The sequence below is a fragment of the Ranitomeya variabilis genome, chromosome 2 (genome assembly GCF_051348905.1).
Source record: "Ranitomeya variabilis isolate aRanVar5 chromosome 2, aRanVar5.hap1, whole genome shotgun sequence".
Classification (NCBI taxonomy): Eukaryota; Metazoa; Chordata; class Amphibia; order Anura; family Dendrobatidae; genus Ranitomeya; species Ranitomeya variabilis.
In genome coordinates this window covers 89,229,266-89,254,719 of record NC_135233.1, presented here as the reverse complement: position 1 = coordinate 89,254,719, position 25,454 = coordinate 89,229,266, and the positions used below count along the sequence as shown (strand labels likewise).

The 25,454-nt window shown below is 40.9% G+C and overlaps 1 protein-coding gene across 1 annotated transcript in view; it reads left to right on the top strand.

Moving 5' to 3' along the window:
* The window catches only part of CHGB (chromogranin B), a 41,533-nt gene that overhangs the window by 10,028 nt on the left and 6,051 nt on the right, over nt 1–25,454 (top strand). Inside the window, exon 3 of the mRNA XM_077282654.1 lies at nt 10,868–10,961. Within this exon, the coding sequence (XP_077138769.1) occupies nt 10,868–10,961 (94 nt within the window). The remainder of the gene's footprint in view (nt 1–10,867; nt 10,962–25,454) is intronic.

The following is a 25,454-nucleotide window of genomic DNA, read 5'->3' as shown; positions in this document are numbered from 1 at the left end:
AATGATCTCCAGCTGACCCGGACTGACAATATTCCCAAATACACAGTAACAATATCTGTTCCCGATGATGAACGGAGCTCGTCAGAGTAATGATGTGCAATATTACTAGTAACCAGAGCCGATACATGGTGTGTCAGGATGAAACATTGTGTTTTCTATTTTACCCACAAGTTACATAAATCTGATACCGAAGCCGAACACATAATTGGGTGTTTTCTTTGACTTCAATGGAAAAAAAAAGTCTGCTTATGTTATATTACTAAGAGAAACAGAGCAAGTAGAAAGTAGATTCTGTACAAATAATAGACATGCTATTGAAAATGATATTACCTCTTATAATTGCAATTGACAGTTATATTTATGTTATACATTAGCTGTGTCTTTTGCTACAAATCCAATAAAATAAAATTATGAGAATAAATCAAATATTGATATACTATTAGCCGGGATAGATAAACAGGCAATCTGTAGAGAGAAAATGAAATATTGTTTAGTTATTGGCATCAATGTATCTACAGTATGCGGTAAGCTCCTAAACGCCACCTAGTGGTGACTGCAGGATGGCGGAATGTTAACATTAAGGGTATGTTTCCACGTGCCGGAATGGCTGCGCTTTGAAAGCAGCGGATACCCCGCTCCGCCCAAAGCGCTGCCCCCTTTTGTACGCGCGGTGATTCTGGATGTGTTCATTGAACACAGGCGGAATCACCGCATCGTATACATAGACTGTGATATTTATCTTGTGGAGACGGAGCGTCTCCGCAAGATAAATAGACATGCTGCGGTCTAGAAAGATGCGCCACATGTCCGTTTACGCAGGGAAGCCGGATGCGGCGTGCACACATAGTGGAGACGGGATTTCATAAAATCCCATCCACTATGCTGTAACATCTGGCCGCTGCGGCTGCACGCAGCGTCCAATCCGCAGCAAATCCTGATGTAATACGCCACGTGGAAACATACCCTTACAGGAACCCTGACAATTCATACATTCTGCCAATATACGGGCAGTATGTATCATTCATACACTGACTGTATGATCTTAGCCAGGTATGTTTGATGATGAAACGCTGCGGAATTTCAGACAAATACATACCTTAAAAGCCAATGGGACTAAGCCACTTGGGAGACTAGTCAGGATGGCGGGTCCTTGGCGGATTCTCCATGCTTTTTGCCAGTAACTAAGATGTCTCTCCCTATATACGCATGCAAGAAGAGACCTGTTACTCAAGGGCAGCGGGTGGGAACCCATCTGTCTGACTAGTCTCCCATGCGGCTCGGTGGATTTTAAAGTATGTTTTTCTCTAAAACACAGCACCATTTCAGCATCAAACATACCTGGCTGGAATTACGCAGCAGTGTCTGATATAGGCTATCCATGGATTGACCATCATGAGCAGGAAGCTGCTCAGCTCATCATGGCGCATGCGCGGCTCACCGATCGACACTGCGCAAGCGTGGCTCCACAATAGCACGGCGCAAGCGTGGCTCCACAAAACATTGCATAAGCGTGGTTCCACTGTACACTGCGCAGGTGTGGCTCCACGATACACTGCGCAAGCATGGTTCCACGATATACTGCTCCAGCGTGGCTCCACGATATACTGCGCAAGCACGGTTCCACAATATACTGCTCAAGCGTGGCTCCACGATATACTGTGCAAGCGTGGCTCCATGGTATACTGTGCAAGCGTGGCTCCATGATATACTGCAAAAGCATGGCTCCACAATATACTGCGAAAGTGTGGCTCCATGATACACTGCGCAAGCGTGGCTCCATGATACACTGCGCAAGCGTGGCTCCACAATACATTGCGCAAGCGTGGCTCCACGATATACTGGGCAAGCGTCGCTCCACGATATACTGCGAAAGTGTGGCTCCATGATACACTGTGCAAGTGTGGCTCCACGATATACTGCGCAAGCGTGGCTTCATGATGCACTGCGCAAGCGTGGCTCCACGATATACTGCACAAGCGTAGCTCCATGATATACTGCGCAAGTGTGGCTCCACAATATACTGCGCAAGTGTGGCTCCACGATACACTGCGCAAGCACGGTTCCACGATATACTGCTCAAGTGTGGCTCCACGATATACTGCGCAAGCGTGGCTCCACGATATACTGCGCAAGTGTGGCTCTATGATACACTGCGCAAGCGTGGCTCCACGATATACTGCACAAGCATGGCTCCACGATATACTGAGCAAGTGTGGCTCTATGATACACTGCGCAAGCGTGGCTCCACGATATACTGCACAAGCGTGGCTCCACGATATACTGCGAAAGCGTGGCTCCACGATATACTGTACAAGTGTGGCTCCACGATATACTGTGCAAGCGTGGCTTCATGATGCACTGCGCAAGCGTGGCTCCACGATATACTAAGCAAGCGTACCTCCATGATATACTGCGCAAGTGTGGCTTCACAATATATTGCGCAAGCACGGCTCCATGTTACACTGCACAATAAAATGGCGCATGATATAGGCTATCCATGGATTGACCATCATGAGCAGGAAGCTGCTCATCATGGCGCAAGCACGGCTCCACGATACACTGCGCAAGTGCGGCTCCACAATAACACGGCGCATGATATAGGCTATCCATGGATTGACCATCATGAGCAGGAAGCTGCGATACACTGCGCAAGTGCGGCTCCACAATACACTGTGCAAGTGCGGCTCCACAATACACTGTGCAAGTGCGGCTCCACAATACACTGCGCAAGCGCAGGATTTTTCTAAGCAGATTTGAGTGACGTTGGCGTAAACCCATGGCACATCATTCAAATTGCGTGGGTGGCGACAGCCATGACTAAATAAAATGAATAACACCCCTATGAGTAAATGAGCAGGTACAATAGAACTATATAAAGTGCTTTTTGCACATGTTTTTAATGAAAAAAAGTTTTAGTGATGCAGATTGCATCACTAACAACACACTGGGGGCAGTTTACATGCTAAAAAGGACATGACAGGTTCCCTTTAAACACTTTGATATTGCTAAGTTATGCCATCAATTTATGGTCATTGGCGCTGGACATTTGGGACCTCCGCTAATCTGTAGGTTGGGGGGGTTGCAGTTTATGTTTACCTCTATGTTCCCCTGCACAGGGATGCTCTAGGAGACTGCAGCAGGTCCCATTCACTTGACTGATACTGTGCTGCAGTTCCCTATACCGTGGGGTGGTCAAGACACTACTGTGAAGAAGAAACAGAGTGAATGGATTCCCTTTATTCTCGGATACAATGGGGTTCCAGAAATTGGACTCACACTGATCATGAAGTGTTGGCATATTCTAGAAATACAACATTACATAGAAATCTACATTTATTAGCACCCATTTACATTAGTCATTTTTTAATTATTGCTATAAGTAACAAATCAATAAACATTACATTATATTATACTAAAACATAGAACTCCAGATTTGTATTATCCATATTAACCAAAATCAATAAGCTTTCCTGTATTCTGCAAATCACTTTTCGGCTTTCCCATGTAGATTTTGACAGAAGCAATAGAGTCATCTCATTTTCAGGGCTGTTATATTGCTGATGTTCTCGAGAGGGCAGGATAGTAACTGTACATCAGAGATAACGCTGTTTAGCCTTCTCCATTGTCTCTGACAGCACAGCTAAACTCAATTTGTTCCTGGATACCTTAACAATCTATTTGGCAGGCATAAATCACACACCCAGCTGCACCATCTTTACACACATTACAGGAAAGACGTGTGTGCTGCAGAAATGACAGACACAGAGAAGATTTTGAAAAGGAAATAGCTAATAAATACCGACATCTAATTGATGAATATACAATCCGCTTGACATCCTCGTGCTGGTGACACACACATAACTTCATATGTGCATCATTGGTATCACTACCGCTCATCCACAGCACCTTCAATGGTCGCTTTCAATTGTGTTATATTGATCATTTTAGGTTAAAAAACACACATTTCCTCATAAAATCATACATAATTGTACAGTCTTACTGCACATGCTGCACTTTTCACATCTGAGGCTGAAGTTAATTAAAGTTTTGATGAAATAGTTTCCCAATTACCGCCAGATAATTGTGTTGTATTTTCCTGAGGGTCACAAGTCACTAGGACTGAATGAGTCACCATGAGGGGATAGAAACGCTTGTTACCAGACTACTATACTCAGGAAAACATTAACAGCGATTTCATACAACCCAAATCTATGGTTTCTAACTACAGATGAGAAAATCTTTTGAAATTCAAATTTGCCAGCTTTGGTGATTTTTCTCAAAAAATTGATTTGTGAGCGAATCGATTCTCTGTGAATCGCAATGGATTGAATTGTCATAAAAAGACGTGTGTAACGCTCAGAGGTCTCTGTATTAGTGATGAGCGAGTATACTCATTACTCGAGATTTCCCGCGTGCGCTCGGGTGACCTCTGAGTATTTGTTAGTGCTCAGAGATTTAGTTTTCATCACCTCAGCTGAATGATTTACATCTGATAGCCAGCATAAGTACATGTGGGGGTTGCCTGGTTGCTAGGGAATCCCCACATGTACTTATGCTGGCTAACAGATGTAAATCATTCAGCTGAGGTGATGAAAACTAAATCTCCGAGCACTAAAAAATACTCGGAGGACCCCCGAGCATGCTCGAGAAATCTCGAGTAACGAGTATATTCGCTCATCACTACTCTGTAGCCATCCCCTTCCAAGCTCTTTAATGCAAATGAAAATGATCTCAGCATACATTGCTATAGGTAAAGGGACGGTAACCGGTTTTCACTGCTGTACTGATACACACTATTTTGAATGTTTATTCAGTGTTTTATGGCTTTCTCTCCCTACATCTTTTGCCATGCTGTACGCGCTGACGTCCTCTCAATATCCAGATTCATCCCAAAATGGCTGCTGCAATCCCTGCTTCTGCTTTTGTACAGTCTGTGATAGTCCCTCCTCATTGGTGTGATGTGCACCCTGCAAGTCATTATGGAGAACTTCGCTTGATCATGCCCATGGTCATTAGATCCTTCTTTGGCTAATGCAATTTTCAGTTTATAAAATAATTTTACAAACTGTAAAATCAATTTGTAAAATGACTACGTAAAACAAATTGAAAGTTGCTCAAATGTATCGGAATCAGCAAAATTCCTAAAAATTCAACAGAAATTCGAATCAATTCAACCATCTCTATTTCTATCCCATTGTCAGAAATAACTAGGCGAATAGGTTTTTTCATGGAGGCCTAAAACTAATAGTAGTGGAAGGGTTGCTCCAGGAAATTGTGAGTCAAGGGGTTATCTGGATTGTCGGTGGGAGTGTGAAACCCAGCACCCTTCCCGATCAGCTGTTCCAGGTGTCAGCGGCGGCTGGAACTGCTCAGTTATGGAGCTGCACAGCTTTGTCAGCTGTACAGTGGCCACGGCCGGGTATTGAACATCAGCCCCCTATTCAAATCAACAGGTGGTGGATGTGTAGTACCAGGCCACGGCCACTATTCCGTGGACAGAGCAGTGCAGGTCCACAACTGAGCAGTACCGGCCCCTGCTAACACCGGAAACAGCTGATCGGCAGGGGTGTCGGGTGTCATACACCCACTGATCAGACATCGTTGATCTAGCCCAGCGTTCCCCAACTCCGGTCCTCAAGAGCCACCAACAGGTCATGTTTTCAGGATTTCCTGGAAACATGACCTGTTGGTGCTCTTGAGGACCGGAGTTGGGGACCATTGATCTAGCCCAAGGATGAACCATCAATGTAAAAGTCCCGGATAACCCCTTTCATTTAACTGCTAATGAAATTGGTCTTGACATTTAAAAATGGATGTATGGTGATTAAAAGCTATTTAAAGTCAACAGCCCTCTCCTGACAAATTCATAGTTTTCCATTTAGCACAAAATCAAGAAAATCATGGAAAAAATGAAGGGTCCCATGTGCTAAATATATTAATCCAATTTCTGGTCTGCTTAATCAAAATTCAATTTGAAAGCAAACCGGGGGTCAAATCAATGTTGTTGTTGTTGTTGGAATTGCGGTCGCCACTGGCTCTTCTGTCTTATCTGATGCATCTATTAGAAAGTGAATGTCGTCCATTCTGATACACGAGAACATCTGGCCCTCAACACATCCAATTATGTACCGGTCAGGAGCAATTGATCGGTAATTGGACATGTAGATTGGTGAATCTAACAAGATGCCATTTAGCTACTTGGAGAACATGATTAGATTCTTGGCTAAGGAGCTGTGACTTTAAACATTTATCAGTAATTCAATGCAACAGAGTAAAAATACATTAAAACCAACTTTTAGTTACCCTTTAGATCTTGTGTACACAGGGCCGTTTATAATTTTTTTTTTTTTTGCATAGTCCGATGTGAATTTGGCACCTTTTTATCCAAACCTATAAACACATAATGTAAGCGGAATGGTGCTTATACCGTGGGGAAAATAAGTATTTGATACACTGACGATTTTGCAAGTTTTCCCACATACAAATAATGAAGAGGTCTGTAATTTTTGTCATAGGTACACTTCAACTGTGAGAGACAGAAACTAAAAAAAAATAAAATAAAATAAATAAAAACAGAAAATTACATTGTATGATTTTTAATTAATTAAATTGCATGAAATAAGTATTTATCACCTACCAACCAGCAAGAATTCTGGCTCTCGGAGAACTGTTAGTTTTTCTTTAAGAATTTCTCCTACTCTACACTCATTACCTGTATTAATTGCACCTGTTTGAACTTGTTATCTGTATAAAAGACACCTGTCCACACACTCAATCTATCACACTCCAACCTCATCACCATGGCCAAGACCAAAGAGCTGTGTAAGGACACCAGGGACAAAATTGTAGACCTGCACAAGGCTGGGATGGGCTACAGGACAACAGGCAAGCAGCTTGGTGAGAAGGCAACAACTGTTGGTGCAATTTTTAGAAAATGGATGAAACACTGGATGACTGTAAATCTTCCTCAGTCTGCGGCTCCATGCAAGGTCTCGCCTTGTGGGGTAAGGATTATTCTGAGAAAGGTCAGGAATCAGCCCAGAACTACATGGGAGGACTTGGCCAATGACCTGAAGAGAGCTGGGACCACAGTCTAAAACATTACCATTAGTAACACACTACATCGTCATGGATTAAAATCCCGCAGGGCATGTGAGGTCCCCATGCTCACATCAGCACATGTCCAGGCCCGTTGGAAGTTCACCAGTGACCATCTGAATAATCCAGGGGAGATATGGGAGAAGGTCATTTGGTTTTTGGTATAAACTCCACTGGTCTTGTTTGGAGGAAGAAGAACGATGAGTACAATCCCAAGAACACTGTCCCAAACCATAAAATATGATGGGGAAACATCATACTTTGGGGGTGCTTTTTCTGCAAAGGGGACTGGACGACTGCACTGCGTATTGAAAGTAGGATTGATGAGGTCATGTATCTTGAGATTTTGGCTAACAACCTCCTTCCCTCAGTAAGAGCATTGAAGATGGGTTGTTGCTGGGTGTTCCAGTATGGCAATGACCCAAAACACACAGCCAAGGCAACTAAGGATTGGCTCTGTAAGAAGCATTTCAAGGTCCTGGAGCGGCCTAGCCTGTCTCCACACCTGAACCTAATAGAAAAGCTTTGGAGGGAGCTGAAACTCAATGTTGCCCAGTGACAGCCCCGAAACCTAAAAGATCTGGAGAAGGTCAGTAGGGAGGAATGGGCCAAAATCCCTGCTGCAGTGTGTGCAAACTTGGTCAAGAACTACAGGAAACGTCTGATCTCTGTAATTGCAGACAAAGGTTTCTATATCAAATATTAAATTCTGTTTTTCTATTGTATCAAATACTTATTTCATGCAATAAAATGCAAATTAATTATGTAAAAATCATACAATGTGATTTTATGGATTTTTTTTTTTAGATTCTGTCTCTCACAGATGAATTGTACCTATGATAAAAAATACAGAACTCTCCATTCTTTGTTGGTGGGAAAACTTGCAAATTCAGCAATGTATCAAATACTTATTTTCCCTCCCCAATCTAATCTCACAAGTAACAAATACATAGTGTTCTTGTTTCCCATTTGGAATGATTTATTTTCTGCCTATTAAACTATTACATTTTACAATGAGCTTTGTTATATGGTTAATCCCATTTTAGCATGTTATCACCAAGAACAGCACTCTGAAGTGCCTTGTTTGAATGCAGCACTGTAGATCTCCAGCATTCCCATAGACAATGAATGGGGAGGTGGAACAGTGGGGGTTAAGCCAAAAGTCAATGAATGAAGCAGAGGCACACATGTAAGGCCATAATGGCTTCATTCAAATATTACACTTCTGATCCCTGTTCTCAGGAATGGTGGAGGTAAGTTATCACCTATCCTGTGGATAGGTGATAGTTATATATGATTAGCATACTGCTTTAATGCTGAATTTTACATAAAAACTATATAGAAATTTATTGCAGACTAGACTAATTAGAGATCATTGCCTCATAAGCCAGAAAGGCTACGAATGAGTCCATACAGAGCAGTATGATATTTCAAAACAATTTTCATAAAGAAAAAAATTGTGCAAAAGCACTGTAAATATAGTATTACACAGTACCCAGATAATGAATTGAGCAACCTTGTAATACTTGGCTACATTGAGAAGTTGAAAGTAGTCAGTTCACCCATATGCTGATTGTTGCTGCCTAAAGAGGTGGTCTGAAACTAAAATGTATTTTAATCTGAAATGCCTATCTATTTAATGTCATAATCTAACATCTTTTCTTGTAAGGAAGCGTCATCAGTGATGTCTATTGCAGGAGCTAGGCTAGTCCCTGCTCTACTGAGAATGTGTAAGTTGTCATTTCCGACGTATGCTCAGTAGATTTTTGTCACTGTGCAATATGCAGAGTGAAAGTGTGCTATTGCAGGAGCTAGGCTAGTCCCTGCTCTACTGAGTACGTGTAAGTTGTCATTTGTGACGTATGCTCAGTAGATTTTTGTCACTGTGCAATATGCACAGTGACAGTGCGCTCACTCGCCGGGTCTGATGAGACATTGCGGGTCGGCAAGAGAGCGCACTGTCAGTTCGCATTTTAATTTGAATACTTGGCATGCAGGAAAAGCAAAGACCAGTTCTGAACCCACAAGTGGTTACATTGACTTAATCAAAATAAAAAGACAGAGCTTTCAAATATATTAACCTTAGACCCTAAACAGACATAAAGATTACTGCATAAAAGACTTGTCCCATAACAAAGTAATGGCAACCACTTTTCACTGTGGAAATGTATAGTTGATTTTAGGAATTCTCATTAATGAACCTAACCTTACTGGAACATTGCTGCCCCTCACCTGACCGCTGTACCAGGTATAGTGGAATTTTCGCCACCAGTAATATCTCTATATTAGCATAAGGCAATAAAATGGAATAATAGAATTACGTTTACTTAGTGTCTTTAAATCTTATTACTCTCATACTTTACATTAACCTTTTTTTTCCTTATATATCCATGTTTTCATCAATTTTCAGGTTAAAATTAAAATTGCATTCTCTGGAGTAAATTGGATTCTTACCCAGACAGCAGATGTTCCTATTTCAAAATCAGTGTTAAAAAATGCTGCTTTAATTAGAATATAAATGGTAGAAATGCAAAAAATGTAAAAGCTCCCGAGCAACACATGAAAAAACTCTGCTTGATTCCTCAGATTTGAGTCATAATTAACTGCAGTGAACCCATGAAAGTTCAAGTGCCTAAATCAGATGAGCGCACTGTACTCACATATTACAGATTCCCATAGCGTTCCAAATTTGCTGGGGGTCCTTAGGGTTATGACATGCTAATCATGAGTACAGTTTGCTCACCTGAAGAAAGTTTTAGATTAAAAAAATTATCTTAAAAGGGTTGCCATGCCTTAGGGTACAAATCTGCAGTCACATCAGATAATTATCACCTATATTTGGATAGATGGCAATTTGTTATGGTGGGCCAATGACCTCAAAGGGATTGTCTGGCCCTAGCACTCGATGTGACTGCAGACTTGTGAATCCTCGCATTGGACCGTGTTATGAATACGAATTAGGATTGTGGATGTACTTGTAGACAATATGATCCAATCAGACAGATAACGCGATAAACAGAAAATCTGCAAATAATTTTATGTTGTCTTTGGAGTGGAAAATCATTCCGAAGTGCCAGTCACAAGGTATACCACTTCTGTCTAAATTACTATTCACTGACTGAAGTCAAGTGTAATCCATCTGTAGCGGCAGAGACACCGAGACTGATTGCATGAAGTGTAGCAGATCTCTGTCTTTCTGCTCCTGCTCTCGTGTCTTTTACACTGCATACAGATATGACAGAAGCAGGTTTTCAGCTCAGGGCAGGCAGGACAATGAACACTGGCAGGAACATTGTATGCTGGTAAATTTTGTAAAACCAAATTCCAGTACATATAGTGCTGGCAGAATGCTGATAAAGAAAAATGGCTAGTTAAAAAAAAGAGAAAGTTACAAAGCATGAGAATTGGTACAGTTCCTGGATGTATTAGCTGACATTTACACCAAAAGCTGTTAAATAAGATGAGGGAAAGGAACAAGCATTTCTTCGGGTTTTGTGTGAAGGACAAGTATGCTATAAAAATGTAAAAAATTCTTTACAAGGAAAAATGGGGGGAGGAAAACAAAAACTTGTTATCCAGTCTTTTCTTATGTCACAATTACATCACTTTGAAAGATTGACGACTGTAAGGAGTCAATTAGTGAAGTTCTTCAATTGATGTTGATTATGTTTAGCATACTGAAATTAGTCCCTATATCTAATAACTATATGTGTTCTTCACTCACAAAAGCAAATGATAGAAAACATACTGACTCACTTTCTATATCTAGGTAACACGTTGTATTGTTGAAGTGCTTTCAAATGCTTTGGCGAAACCCAACGCTCCACCAATTGACCCAGAATGCAAAGAAATCCTAAAGAAAAGTAAGTATAATCACACAAGGCAGTAACATGAGATTGTTATATTACTATATGAGCAGGCAGTTCAGGTAAAGTGTGGTCAACAGCCAAATCGAACTACAGTGCCTTGCGAAAGTATTTGACCCCCTGGAACTTTTCAACCTTTTCCCACATATCATGCTTCAAAACATAAAGATACCAAATGTAAATTTTTGGTGAAGAATCAACAACAAGTGGAACACAATTGTGAAGTTGAACGAAATTTATTGGTTATTTAAAATTTTTGTGGAAAATCAAAAACTGAAAAGTGGGGCGTGCAATATTATTCGTCCCCTTTACTTTCAGTGCAGCAAACTCACTCCAGAAGTTCATTGTGGATCTCTGAATGATCCAATGCTGTCCTAAATGCCTAATGATGATCAATATAATCCACCTGTGTGTAATCAAGTCTCCGTATAAATGCACCTGCCCTGTGATAGTCTCAGGGTTCTGTTCGAAGCACAGGGAGCATCATGAAGACCAAGGAACACAACAGGCAGGTCCGTAATACTGTTGTGGAGAAGTTTAAAGCCGGATTTGGATACAAAATGATTTCCAAAACTTTAAACATCCCAAGGAGGACAGTGCAAGCAGTGGTATGATACTCCTTCCATTTCAATATGATCGAAATGGAAGGAGTATCATACCACTGCAAATCTACCAAGACCAGGCCGTCCCTCTAAACTTTCATCTCAAACAAGGAGAAGACTAATCAGAGATGCAGCCAAGAGGCCCATGATCACTCTGGATGAACTGCAGAGATCTACAGCTGAGGTGGGACAGTCTGTCCATAGGACAACAATCAGTCGTACACTGCACAAATCTGGCCTTTATGGAAGAGTGGCAAGAAGAAAGCCATTTCTCAAAGATATCCATAAAAAGTGTCGTTTAAAGTTTGCTACAAGCCACCTGGGAGACACACCAAACATGTGGAAGAAGGTGCTCTGGTCAGATGAAACCAAAATCAAACTTTTTGGCAACAATGCCAAACAATATGTTTGGCGTAAAGGCAACACAGCTCATCACCCTGAACACACTATCCCCACTGTCAAACATGGTGGTGGCAGCATCATGATTTGGGCCTGCTTTTCTTCAGCAGGGACAGGGAAGATGGTTAAAATTGATGGAAAGATGGATGGAGACAAATACAGGACCATTCTTGAAGAAAACCTGTTGGAGTCTGCAAAAGACCTGAGACTGGGACGGAGATTTGCCTTCCAACAAGACAATGATCCCAAACATAAAGCAAAATCTACAATGGAATGGTTCACAAATAAACATATCTGGTGTTAGAATGGCCAAGTCAGAGTCCAGACCTCAATCCAATCGAGAATCTGTGGAAAGAGCTGAAAACTGCTGTTCACAAACGGTCTCCATCAAACCTCACTGAGCTCGAGCTGTTTGCCAAGGAAGAATGGGCAAGAATTTCAGTCTCTCGATGTACAAAACTGATAGAGACATACCCCAAGCGACTTGCAGCTGTAATCGCAGCAAAAGGTGGCGCAACAAAGTATTAAGTCAAAGGGGCCGAATAATATTGCACGCCCCACTTTTCAGTTTTTGAATTTCCACAAAAATTTAAAATAACCAATAAATTTCGTTCAACTTCACAACTGTGTTCCACTTGTTCTTGATTCTTCACCAAAAGTTTTCATTTGGTATCTTTATGTTTGAAGCATGATATGTGGGAAAAGGTTGAAAAGTTCCAGGGGGCCGAATACTTTTGCAAGGCACTGTATATCTCTCTTCCATTTATTGGCGACCAAACCTACATTCTTATGAGAAGAAATCTTTTTTTATTTATATGTACCTTTCTTAAAAGTCTGTGATTATCCTTTTCACAACCTAAGACCCAAAAAACATGACTTGGATCACATAAAATGTGAACATGTCTCCAGTCTACTGCAAGCCCTGCGCAAAAGGAGAACAGGCCTCAGATATTTCGTAGACCTCTGAGCCACAATGGCAGACCCCACAAGTCAGTGACCTCCTTGCTGGAGCTTAGGGAGTTGAGGCATGCACCGTATGATTTTGTGGACAACCATGTGCACACCTCTCAGGATCTTTTGAACTTTTAAAATGGCTAAGACTTTGGCCTCAACATGGTCACTTATTATAAGGAACACTTTTAAGCCCATGATACTAACCTACCATCATGTGTAGATGTAGTTTATACAATAGTTTTTTGAATACCAACAAGAACAGTTTCAAGAACACAAAGTCATACATATGTACATGTTGGACCACGCCCCCCGAGGAAGCATTGACAGCGAAACGCGCGTCGGGGCCTCTCCTTTGCTCAGCATTTAGGTCTGTATCATCTTCATTATATCTTAGTACCATGTAATACTTATGGTCATACCCACTGTGGATATTGGGGTTACCATCTGCTTACTATCTATGATTCTCTTGCATTATGTGTAGGCTATTATGAGTGGACTGATTTATATTATGTACTAGCTATTTGTAGCAGTTGCGCACTGGTGTATACAGGCATATAGGCCACTATTTTATGTCATGCATATGCCAAACTTCATTTCCCCCAGCCTTTTGGGCTTATCTGTTTGAATCTACTTGGTCCTATACATGTTGCTGAGCATTGATCATTTGGTGTCACTATCCCTGTTATTTTATGCTTTATTGTGTTTTTGTTATGGATTTTTAATGATTATTACAATAAAATAATATATTTTATTATATTTTGCTCTGTGACTCACTTTTTTCTTTGGGAAAATATGTACATGTTGGTAGATTTAAAAAAAATCCACTATGTTCCATTAAAATTCAGTTAACATGAACATTAAAGGGAATCTGTCAGTAGGATCAGCCCTCCTAAGCCATCTGTATGGGCATGTTTGTTAAAGAAAGCTGAATAAAATGAAATCTTGATATCTGCATTCTGATGTTTTATTCCAGAGAAATCCACATTTTTCTTCATATGTAAATGAGATGTTAAAGAACTATGGGCCAGACATAGATCTCTCTGAGAATCTTCCTCTATAGATTATTTTAAATGAAAGAGAGTTACCAGTGTGAAACATGTAGATCAGGAGAGCAGACTGTTCGTCATTCCAAGTCTCACAATGGTAACTCTCCTGTTCATGTAAAAGCTGCTCTGGGGGCAGATTATCAGGGAGATCTAATTCTCACATATAGATCTCAAAACATCATTTATATATTAAGAAAAACGTGGATTTCTTCGGAATAACACATTGATTCACAGATATCAAGATGTAATTTTATTCAGCTTCCTATGACCTACATGCCCATATAGCTTAGGTGGGTTGATCCTACTGACAGATTCCCTTTACAGCAAACCTGTCAGCAGGATTTTGCTAAGTAAACTACAGGCATTGTCAGGTTGTCACTGTAAAATTGATTAAAATGGGCACAGGCATCTTATTAACTGAAAACTTCTAACACCGATTACACAAGACACACAAGACAGATTTCTTCACCTTAGGTATCATTTTAATCAGTTTAACTGTGGCAACATGACAGTGCCTGTAGTTTACTTAGCAAAATCCTGCTGACATGTGTGCTTTACCTATTGGTTTGTGTTATTGGCTGATTTCAGTTGGGTATGTGACAGAGAGATAAATGATGGAAAGATTTATTTGCCTTGTTTTCTTCTGCTCTATGTAACATTTGCCACGTACAGTACATGACTTTGTGTGCAGAGAGCTCCAATGAACATGCAGAAACACAATATTTCCAATGCTCACACTGCTAACAATCCCGAGAGGTTGCATTCACAATATGTCTATGTCATTAGTGGCTGAAATGTCGGTTTTAAAGACTGCAGCTAATGTACATTAACTCCATACTGTAATGTGTTATTTGCCTCAAAAACCAAAGAGCACAGAATGTTAATCTTTAATGAAATGGCTGCTGTAATCCAAGGGAACAAAATAATTAACTCCGGCAGATGATATTAACCCAAGGCTAAACATCGAAGATAGGAGCCAGACGGAATACTAACTGCATTAAGTAATCGTTATGGTCGCATGGACTAGACACCATGTTACAGATAATAAGGGCAGTTTGGTGGTTTTTTTCTGACACTGTGGATGGGTCAGAAGTGGGGGTGCACATTCTTTACAGGTCCAAGGGCCACATTGTCATATTAAACAACTCACAGGGACCACAGTACAATTGTCATATTAAAAGTATATGCCTTAAATGTTTCATAGATGGGGATTTCACTTACAAGGATTCCAACTTTCAGGAGAATTAAGGACTTTCTCCCTTCAATCAGGATGCGGAGGAGAGATGTGCACCGCCAGACACCATTATTCCATTTTTTGTCTCTGCTTTTTAAAGTTTTTGACAGTTGAACCCTTTTAGAGCACACTTAGGGTACGTTCACACAGGACTTTTTTGCTGCTTTTTTTTGCTGCTTTTTTTTATGCTAATTTTCAGCTGCTTTTTACAGTACCAGTAAAGCCTATGAGATTTCAGAAATCTCATGCACACACGTTGGTTTTTTGTTTGATCAGTTTTTTCTGCTTTGCTGCTTTTTTTGGACATAGGGCATGTCACTTCTTTCAGCGTTTTTGCTGCGTTTTTGCAGCGTTTTTTCACCCATTGACTTGAATGGGTGATGAAAAAAACGCTGCAAAAACGCTGAATAAACGCATGTAGCATTATTTGCTGCGTTTTTTGTGCAGAAAATCATGGCCAGCAGGAAGGGATCTCACAGCCAAGAGCTTAGGGGTGTGGTTAGTGAGGTGTGAAGAGCCATTGTGAGCCATTGTGAGGTGTGAAGAGCCATTGTGAGGTGTCCTGTTTGTGATCTATTGTGAGGGAGTTCCTGGTAGTGAGGTGTGAAGAGCCATTGTGAGCCATTGTGAGGTGTGAAGAGCCATTGTGAGGTGTCCTGATTGTGATCTATTGTGAGGGAGTTCCTGGTAGTGAGGTGTGAAGAGCCATTGTGAGCCATTGTGAGGTGTGAAGAGCCATTGTGAGGTGTCCTGATTGTGATCTATTGTGAGGGAGTTCCTGGTAGTGAGGTGTGAAGAGCCATTGTGAGCCATTGTGAGGTGTGAAGAGCCATTGTGAGGTGTCCTGATTGTGATCTATTGTGAGGGAGTTCCTGGTAGTAAGGTGTGAAGAGCCATTGTGAGGTGTCCTAGCAGCTGAAAATTGGCATAAAAAAAGCAGCAAAAATCTGCAGCAAAAATCTGCAGCAAAAAAGTCCTGTGTGAACGTACCCAAAAAACGCACCAAAAACGCACCAAAAAAAGCACCTAAATTAGCATAAAAAAAGCAGCAAAAAAAAGCAGCAAAAAAGTCCTGTGTGAACGTACCCTTAGGCTATGTTCACACGTTGTGTTTTTGCACCGTTTTTTTTCTATGCAAATTTTCAGCTGCATTTCACAGTACCAGCAAAGTCAATGAGATTTCAGAAATCTCATGCACACACCGTGGATTTTTTTCCTGACTTTTGTCATAAGAGCTTGGTTTTTTGTAAAATGCAGCATGTCACTTCTTTTGGTGTTTTGCAGGTTCTTCTGTGTTTTTGGTGCCAAAACCTTATGTACTTGAATCAGATATTTTTTTATACACTAGTCTTTTTCAGCATGTATAAGAGACAAACGTATCCTGATAAAAACAGCAATAAAAACGCATAAAAAACTCAGCAAAAAAAGCAGCAAAAACTAAGCAAAACCTGCTTTTTGTAAGCAGCTTAAACTTTGCATAAAAAATGCAGCAAAAAAGCAACGTGTGAACATAGTATTACTTAATTATAGTTTCCTTACATTGCATTGATCCCAAGAAAAGCATAAAGGTAGCTTTGCATGCAATGCTTTTCCCCTTAATTTATATTAGTGCACTAAATATTTAACTAATGCGAATACGTGTAGTGTATGTAATGTATCCTGTATGTACATAAATGAGAAATGTGGGCAATGTCTTAAAATATTTTAGGCAGGTGTAGAAAAAGTGCTTAAGAATCCTTTAAAAAATGTACGTATTAACAGTTTATTTTGTATCAATGAACAACATGCAAAGTGAAAGAGCAAAAAAAAAAAAAATCTAAATCGGATCAATATTGGACGTGTCAACCCTTTGCCTTCAAAGCAGCATCAATTCATGACGAGTCTAATTCACGCTGTGGCGTTCTAGTCTGTGACTGGAGTGAGACTTCTGGTGTAGCGCACAGAGGTGCACAGATTCATGAATCAGGAGCGTCACACTCCTTCACAATGCTCCTGTGGGAAATAAAATATGCAAGCTACCTCTTCAGAGAGAAAAAGGACTTGAACACTTATGCCTCCTATTGGAACTAGCAACCCTAGAAGTCAATATCAATCCTTTAACAAGCCTTGCCATATGACTAAGGATAAAAGCAAAACAAGAATCTAAGTTTTAAGACACCTTTTCCTCTCTGCCGAGGCAATTTGCATATTCACTGGTCCAGGCATGCAAACTTCCATGGTTCATTTCAAGGGTGGACACTGACAGTTTGGGGACAGAGACGGCAGCCAGTGAGCGCTCTCATCAGTCTGGTGGGGAAAGCGTTCATTGGCCAGCGTCTCTCCCTGCATGACACACCCCCTTTTTTAACTCCTGCTCTCTGCGCGCCGCTCTCTCCCCGGCTCTGGCTACTCACTTGATTACAGGAGGGAGTGAGAAGGGCCCGCTGCTGCTTAACAACGGGCCCCTCTCACTCTCGCCCATAATCTAGACTCTGTGGCCCCATACCAGCTGCATTCTCTGCCACTATGGGTAGTACTCTTCTGTTGCAGGGCCTCCCATCCACCTAAGGGCCCCGATGCATTTTGTTAGAACTTCTTCACACCTCCTGCAGAAGTTCTAACGAAACGTGCGTTGGGGCGGCAGGGACATCGTGGTTACCACATTCAATCCAGTAAGTTTACTCACTGCATTTTGTGCTTGTTCCATGGATAGGCTTTTCATAGCCATCTCTGATATATAGGATTACACTCTTATTTAGCTACATCTGGCAGGCACTTTGCACTTTTTCCTTTTGCTGCTTATAACCTTTATACTCTGCATTGTCACAGACATATGTATTTGTATACAGTGCCTTGTGAAAGTATTCAGCCCCCTGGAACTTTTCAACCTTTTCCCACATATCATGCTTCAAACATAAAGATACCAAATGTAAATTTTTGGTGAAGAATCAACAACAAGTGGAACACAATTGTGAAGTTGAACGAAATTTATTGGTTATTTTACATTTTTGTGGAAATTCAAAAACTGAAAAGTGGGGCGTGCAATATTATTCGGCCCCTTTAACTTAATACTTTTTTGCGCCACCTTTTGCTGCGATTACAGCTGCATGTCGCTTGGGGTATGTCTCTATCAGTTTTGTACATCGAGACACTGAAATTCTTGCCCATTCTTCCTTGGCAAACAGCTCGAGCTCAGTGAGGTTTGATGGAGATCGTTTGTGAGCAACAGTTTTCAGCTCTTTCCACAGATTCTCGATTGGATTGAGGTCTGGACTTTGACTTGGCCATTCTAACACCTGGATACGTTTATTTGTGAACCATTCCATTGTAGATTTTGCTTTATGTTTGGGATCATTGTCTTGTTGGAAGACAAATCTCCGTCCCAGTCTCAGGTCTTTTGCAGACTCCAACAGGTTTTCTTCAAGAATGGTCCTGTATTTGGCTCCATCCATCTTCCCATCAATTTTAGCCATCTTCCCTGTCCCTGCTGAAGAAAAGCAGGTCCAAACCATGATGCTGCCACCACCATGTTTGACGGTGGGGATGGTGTGTTCAGGGTGATGAGCTGTGTTGCCTTTACGCCAAACATATTGTTTGGCATTGTTGCCAAAAAGTTTGATTTTGGTTTCATCCGACCAGACCACCTTCTTCCACATGTTTGGTGTGTCTCCCAGGTGGCTTGTTGCAAACTTTAAATGACACTTTTTATGGATATCTTTGAGAAATGGCTTTCTTCTTGCCACTCTTCCATAAAGGCCAGATTTGTGCAGTGTACGACTGATTGTTGTCCTATAGACAGACTGTCCCACCTCAGCTGTAGATCTCTGCAGTTCATCCAGAGTGATCATGGGCCTCTTGGCTGCATCTCTGATCAGTCTTCTCCTTGTTTGAGATGAAAGTTTAGAGGGACGGCCGGGTCTTGGTAGATTTGCAGTGGTATGATGCTCCTTTCATTTCAATATGATCGCTTGCACAGTGCTCATTGGACGTTTTAAGTTTTGGAAATCATTTTGTATCCAAATCCGGCTTTAAACTTCTCCACAACAGTATCACGGACCTGCCTGTTGTGTTCTTTGGTCTTCATGATCCTCTCTGTGCTTCAAACAGAACCCTAAGGCTATGTGCACACGTTGTGGATTAGGCTTAGGAATTTCTGCTGCGGATTCTGTCTCTCCTGGCAGAAAACGCACCTGCGGTTTTTTGTGCGGTTCCGCAGCGTTTTTTGTGCGGTTTTCTTGCGGATTTGCTGCGGTTTTTACCCCTGCGGTTTTCTATAATGGAATGGGTACAAAAACGCTGCAGATTCACAAAAAAGAATTGACATGCTATTTCTTGAAAACCGCAGCGTTTCCACAGTGGATTTTCCGCAAAGTGTGCAAAGCGTTTTTTTTTTCTCATTGATTTACATTGTACTGTAAATCAATTGCGGATCTGCAGTGTTTCTGCACTGCAAAAAACGCTGCGGATCCGCAGAGAATCCGCAACGTGTGCACATACCCTGAGACTATCACAGAGCAGGTGCATTTATACGGAGACTTGATTACACACAGGTGGATTATATTTATCATCATTAGGCATTTAGGACAACATTGGATCATTCAGAGATCCACAATGAACTTCTGGAGTGAGTTTGCTGCACTGAAAGTAAAGGGGACAAATAATATTGCACGCCCCACTTTAAATTTTTGTGGAAATTAAAAAACTGAAAAGTAACCAATAAATTTCGTTCAACTTCACAATTGTGCTCCACTTGTTGTTGATTCTTCACCAAAAATTTACATTTGGTATCTTTATGTCTGAAGCATGATATGTGGGAAAAGGTTGAAAAGTTCCAGGGGGCCGAATACTTTCGCAAGGCACTGTACTTATGTACCTCTCTATTCACAGTACTAAGTGGCTTTTTGCATACTTTGACATTTTTATTCTTTGGTTAGCTCCATTAGCCTCATGCAGTCAGACATTTTATTTTCTGTCACTATGTCTACTTTCTAATAATGATTTTTCTTCTATTGGCACATTGCACTTTATTGGATTTTTTGCTTCTAATCTATCTGCTTTTGGTTGCACACCAATGTATTAACTTATCTGTTTATTGAATATTTTCATGCACTTTACATTATATTGGTAACGCTTGTCCCTGCTTGTTGGTGTCTAGCAGTCTTCTCATTCTTTATTACCTATTTTAAGTGATTTATTTAATAAAAATTGAATTTTAAAGGATTATAGTCTCCGGTGATGGTCCAATCACTCCCTCCTCCTAGTGGTTAATACCGTAATACAATGTATGGCTGCACCCACTTGACGGTTTCTGCCCAGGAGCATGCATAACGCATACATCACTGCCGTTCACGGCTCAGAAACCGGCAAATCCTCGCAGCGTACAGTGCGTGCAGTAAGGGGAGTCAGAAGTCTGCAGTCACACAGAGTGACTGCAGATTTTTCATTTTAGACCGGACAATCAGAAAAAGAATGGGATCCCACCTGAGTGCGTTTTGGCTTCCTATTTGTGCATACATGAGCCCTGGAAGTTTGCAGGCTATATTTCTGATCATGCATTACTTTGCAAAAAAAAGAAAAAATGAGGCTGATCACTGACTGATCCTATCATGTTTGTGAATGTCTACAGGATTTCCCTGGATATATTATGCCATGTTGTATTGCCATTAGGGAAATGTAGAACTGGTGACAAGTGAAGTTATGCAACTAGTTAATATAATTTATGTTTAAATTAATAATTATTTTCAACATCCGTGTTTGCTATTATTGAATGAAAATGTTTATCTCACCCCAGAAATTACAAATCTGCATTCTTCTCACTGAAAATCCAATATCAGAAAGTTGTAGGACTGCTAATTAATGGTCAGAGTAAGGGAACATGATATTCAGTCCAGTAAAAAAAATGAAACCATGATGACCCATTAAAAGCCAAAAGGATAGAAACGTTGCAATCAATATCGCTAATATAAAGTAATATTCTTGCATACTCCTTCACTTTTTCAGTGTTACACAAGTTTGACACATTTCGCATTGCTAAAAATAGGATTTTCTGGGCTTTGAAAACTCAGTGTAAAGAGTAAAATTTCATGCTGTATCCAGGAGACGCAGCCGCCCCCAGATTCAGGCACAAACTGGGACAAATCTGTCTGTTTGGGCTGAAGTATTCAACTTTGTTAAAGGGAACCTGTGACAGCATGATTTAGGGGCTGAGGCAGAAATTTCAGGGATTTGTCATTTATTAGGCAGTGGGCTGTTAGATATTGTTTTATCTCCAGGAGATTATCACTGACTGGACTGGCTGCCTATTTCCAAGTGATCTGACCACGCCCACTCCTCTGATAAGCAGCTCACTGTCAACAGACAATGTACATGAGTATGGTGTGGGCGGTGGCAGCTTTCTGAGCTTTGCTTCTTGCTACATCTAAAAACACTGATTGTATCACAACTACGGAAACCAGTAAACTAAGTGATACATTGTTGGAATCAGGGTCTCTTTTCCTACATTGTGTTGTTCTCAGATGAGGTAGCAAAAACTTGGTGACAGATTCCCTTTAAGTCTAAAACTATAATTTTACGTAACTTGCAGCAATTTTAGCTAGAGCTTCTTCCCACCATTCAACAACTCTCCATCCAGCTTGGCTTGATTAACTGATCTCTCCTTGAGATGGGCAGATGTGTGCAATGTGTGAATTTGTCCCAGATTCATGCCCTTGGGTCAGGATGCAAAAATCACCAGACAGGTTCTCTTTAAGGTCGGGGTCACACTTGTGAGAGCAATGCGAGAAACTTGCGCAAGTCTCTCGCATCAATACCTGGCACTGCCGCCGGCACTCAAGACTGGAGCATGCTTCTGCATGTATTACTATGCAGCTGAACGCTCCGGTCCCGAGATCCGGCACCCGGGCCTGGTATTGATGCGAGTTTCTCGCATTGCTCTCGCAAGTGTGACTCCAGCCTAACAATGGAAATATCTAATTCAGAATTAGAAGTGTCTATCGGATATAGAAGTGATCCCTTCTGTTAGACGCAAAGTATTAAGCCATGGAGCACACAGATCCCTGCAGAGGGGACACAGGAAAATCTCTCCTTTACCAATGTAAATAGGGTTGATTAGCCTAAGGGTTTATCCAGGACTTTTTTTTCCATAGACCTAAAAACTAACAGGCAGGTAATTGCTACCTACTTGCCAGTTGTGAGACACAGATACCAGATACCTTGCATAAAATTATGCAAAACAAAGCCTCAAATAAGAGGACAGCAAAGGAAACCAACTCCATATACTATCTAGAAAAATTAGGAGGAAAAGGGAGTACTTAGGTTAAAAAGAGTATTTTATTGTGAAAATATAATAAAGTGTAACACACAGTAAAAATTACAGCAGGATGACACGAAAGATCATGAGTGCCACATACCCCACGTAGCTGCCAGTATCACATAAATCAGGAAGGCATGCCATAAGGAAAGTGCTAATATAGTGCAATAGTGTGGTCTCATTAAATAAATCCTTACACAATAGCACTTTCCTGCAGCCAGCACCAAGCAGAATGAGTAGCACAAAAGAAAAAAAAAAAGAAAAAGTGCTAACCCAAAGTAACTATATAATCATCAAAGCAAATAGCTGTAAATGGCGCTTACAGCAGCTAACACCAGAATGGGGTGGATGGCACAAGAGGAATCCAACAGAGCCCCCAACGTACGTTTCGCTTGTTTGTTTGTTGCTTTCTCAAGTTGTGCCTGGCGCCGATCTCTGCCAGCATAAAGCGGACACAGACTGCTCCTGCAGGCGATTCAGTGGCTTCCATTGACATCACATCGACAGAACAGAGGCTGCTTTTCCATTCTGTTCTGCTGATGGGGCGTGACTGCGGATGGCATGCTGATTGACCGCTCCCCACTGCATAACTGCGGGGAGCCCACTGTCAGTCAACATAACGTCAGTCACGCCTTGTCGACGGAGCAGAGTGGAAGAGGAGGAGCTGCTTTGATGATGTTGAACACCTGAATCCACTGCAGGAGCAGTCAGAGACCACTCTGATTAACTACCTGCCTGATAGTTTTCAGGCCCATAACAAAAAAATAGTCCTGGATAAAGCCTTTATTAACCTATTCTGCCAGCAGACTGCAGGATAAATAATACTGTACACTGTATATATTTCCTTTTTTTGCACAGGCAGGAATAAAAGAGTGTGTTTTCATTACAGATAACAGCTCTTCTGTCTAGTGGATTGGATGTATTATGTCACAGATGTGGATGAATGAGTCACAGATCTATTATATTCTATTTATAAAGTGGTTTATTAGTTTCCCGTAATCCTTTGCAACTCATTGTACCCTTCACATCTGTATCATACCACAGAGAAAACACTGAAAACAAACATGCAGAAAATCTCCTTTAATATTTCAGGGCTTAGTAGCAAAATGTTATTTTTTACAAAAATTGTTTTTACATTTTTTTTCCTATCCATGTATGGGTTTGCAATAGGATCTAATGATTTATATATTGAATATCAATATGAAAAATAGCAAGTTATTTCTCATTACTGCAGACATTAGAATTGCTTTCAAATGTTATTTTCATCTTGTACATTTACGGCATATTCACAGGTATGAAAGAGATGTATAATTGATGCAGATTCCACCAGAAAGACCTGCATCGATATCGAGAGCAGGGCCCCATTGTGCGCTGCTTTTAGTGAAGAAGTGCTTGGTATTCCCATACAGCAATGAAAACCCAAAAGTCATTATCTCAGTAAATTAGAATAATTAACAAAACACACCTGCAAAGGCTTGGAAAGTTGAGTGGAAGGAAATGTGTGGCAGAAAAATGTGCACAAGCAAACCAGGTTAACCGCAGCCTTGAAAGGATTGTTAAGAAAATGCCATTCAAATATTTTGGGGAGATTCACAAGGTGTGGACTGCTGCTGGAATCATTACTTTGAGAGCCACCACACACAGACGTATCCAGGAGATAGGGGCTACAAGTGTCACATTCCTTGTGTCAAGCCACTCATCACCATTAGATAACGCCAGAAGCCTCTTACCTGGGCCAAGGAGTAAAATAACTGGACTGTGGATCAGTGGTCCAAGATGTTGTTTTCAGATGAAAGTACATTTTTCATTTCATTTGGAAATCAAGGTCCCAGAGTCTGGAGGAAGAGTGGAGAGGCCACAATCCAAGCTGCTGGAGGTCTAGTGTGAAGTTTCCACAATCAGTGATGGTTTGGGGAGACATGTCATCTGCTGGTGTAGGTCCACTGTGCTTTATCAAGACCAAAGTCAGCGCAGCCATCTACCAGGAAATTTTCGAGCACTTCATGCTTCCCTCTGCCGACAAGCTTTATGGAGATGAAAATTTCATTCTCCAGCAGGACTTGGCACCTGTCCACACTGCCAAAAGTACCAATACCTGGATTAAAAACAACAGTATCACTGTGCTTGATTGGCCAGCAAACTCGCCTGACCTTAACCCCATAAAGAATCTATGGGGTATTGTCAAGAGGAACATGAGAGACACCAGACCCAACAATTGAGATGAGCTGAAGGCTGCTATCAAAGCAATCAGGGATTCCATAACACCTCAGCAGTGCCACAGGCTGATCGCCTCCATGCCACGCCGCATTGATGCTGAAGCAGTAATTAATGCAAAAGGACCCCAACCATGTATTTAGTGCATTTATTGAACATACATTTCAGTAGGTCAACATTTCGGATTTTAAAATCATTTTTCAAGCCAGTATTATAAAGTATTCTAGTTTACTGAGATAATGACCTTTAGGTTTTCATTGGCTATAAGCCATAATCATCAACATTAACAGAAATAAACACTTGAAATAGATCACTCTGTAATGACTCTATATAATATATGAGTTTCACTTTTTGTATTGAAGAACTGAAATAAATTAAGTTTTTGATAATATTCTAATTTAATGAGAAGCATTCAGAATTCTGTTTTTTTATTTTATTTTTGGTATTTTGTTTTATCATTTTTACCGAAAAAGTCTATGATGTTGTTTTTTAACTTTGAGGAAATCCCTCTCTAAATAAATTAAATTCACTATTGTCAAACAGTAGAGGGAAAGCATTTCTGGCAAGCTAGTCAGGGGCTACACTAAAGAGCAATGGTGGCCAACTTGACAAATTGTGACCCTTGGGAATAAGAATATAGATGGGACTTTCATCACTGGCATTTTCAACATATATTTTATTTAGCTAATCTCAGATAAAAAAAAATCAAAACAGATCCTTAATGTTTTGGTTATTTTGGAGGAAACAACATCT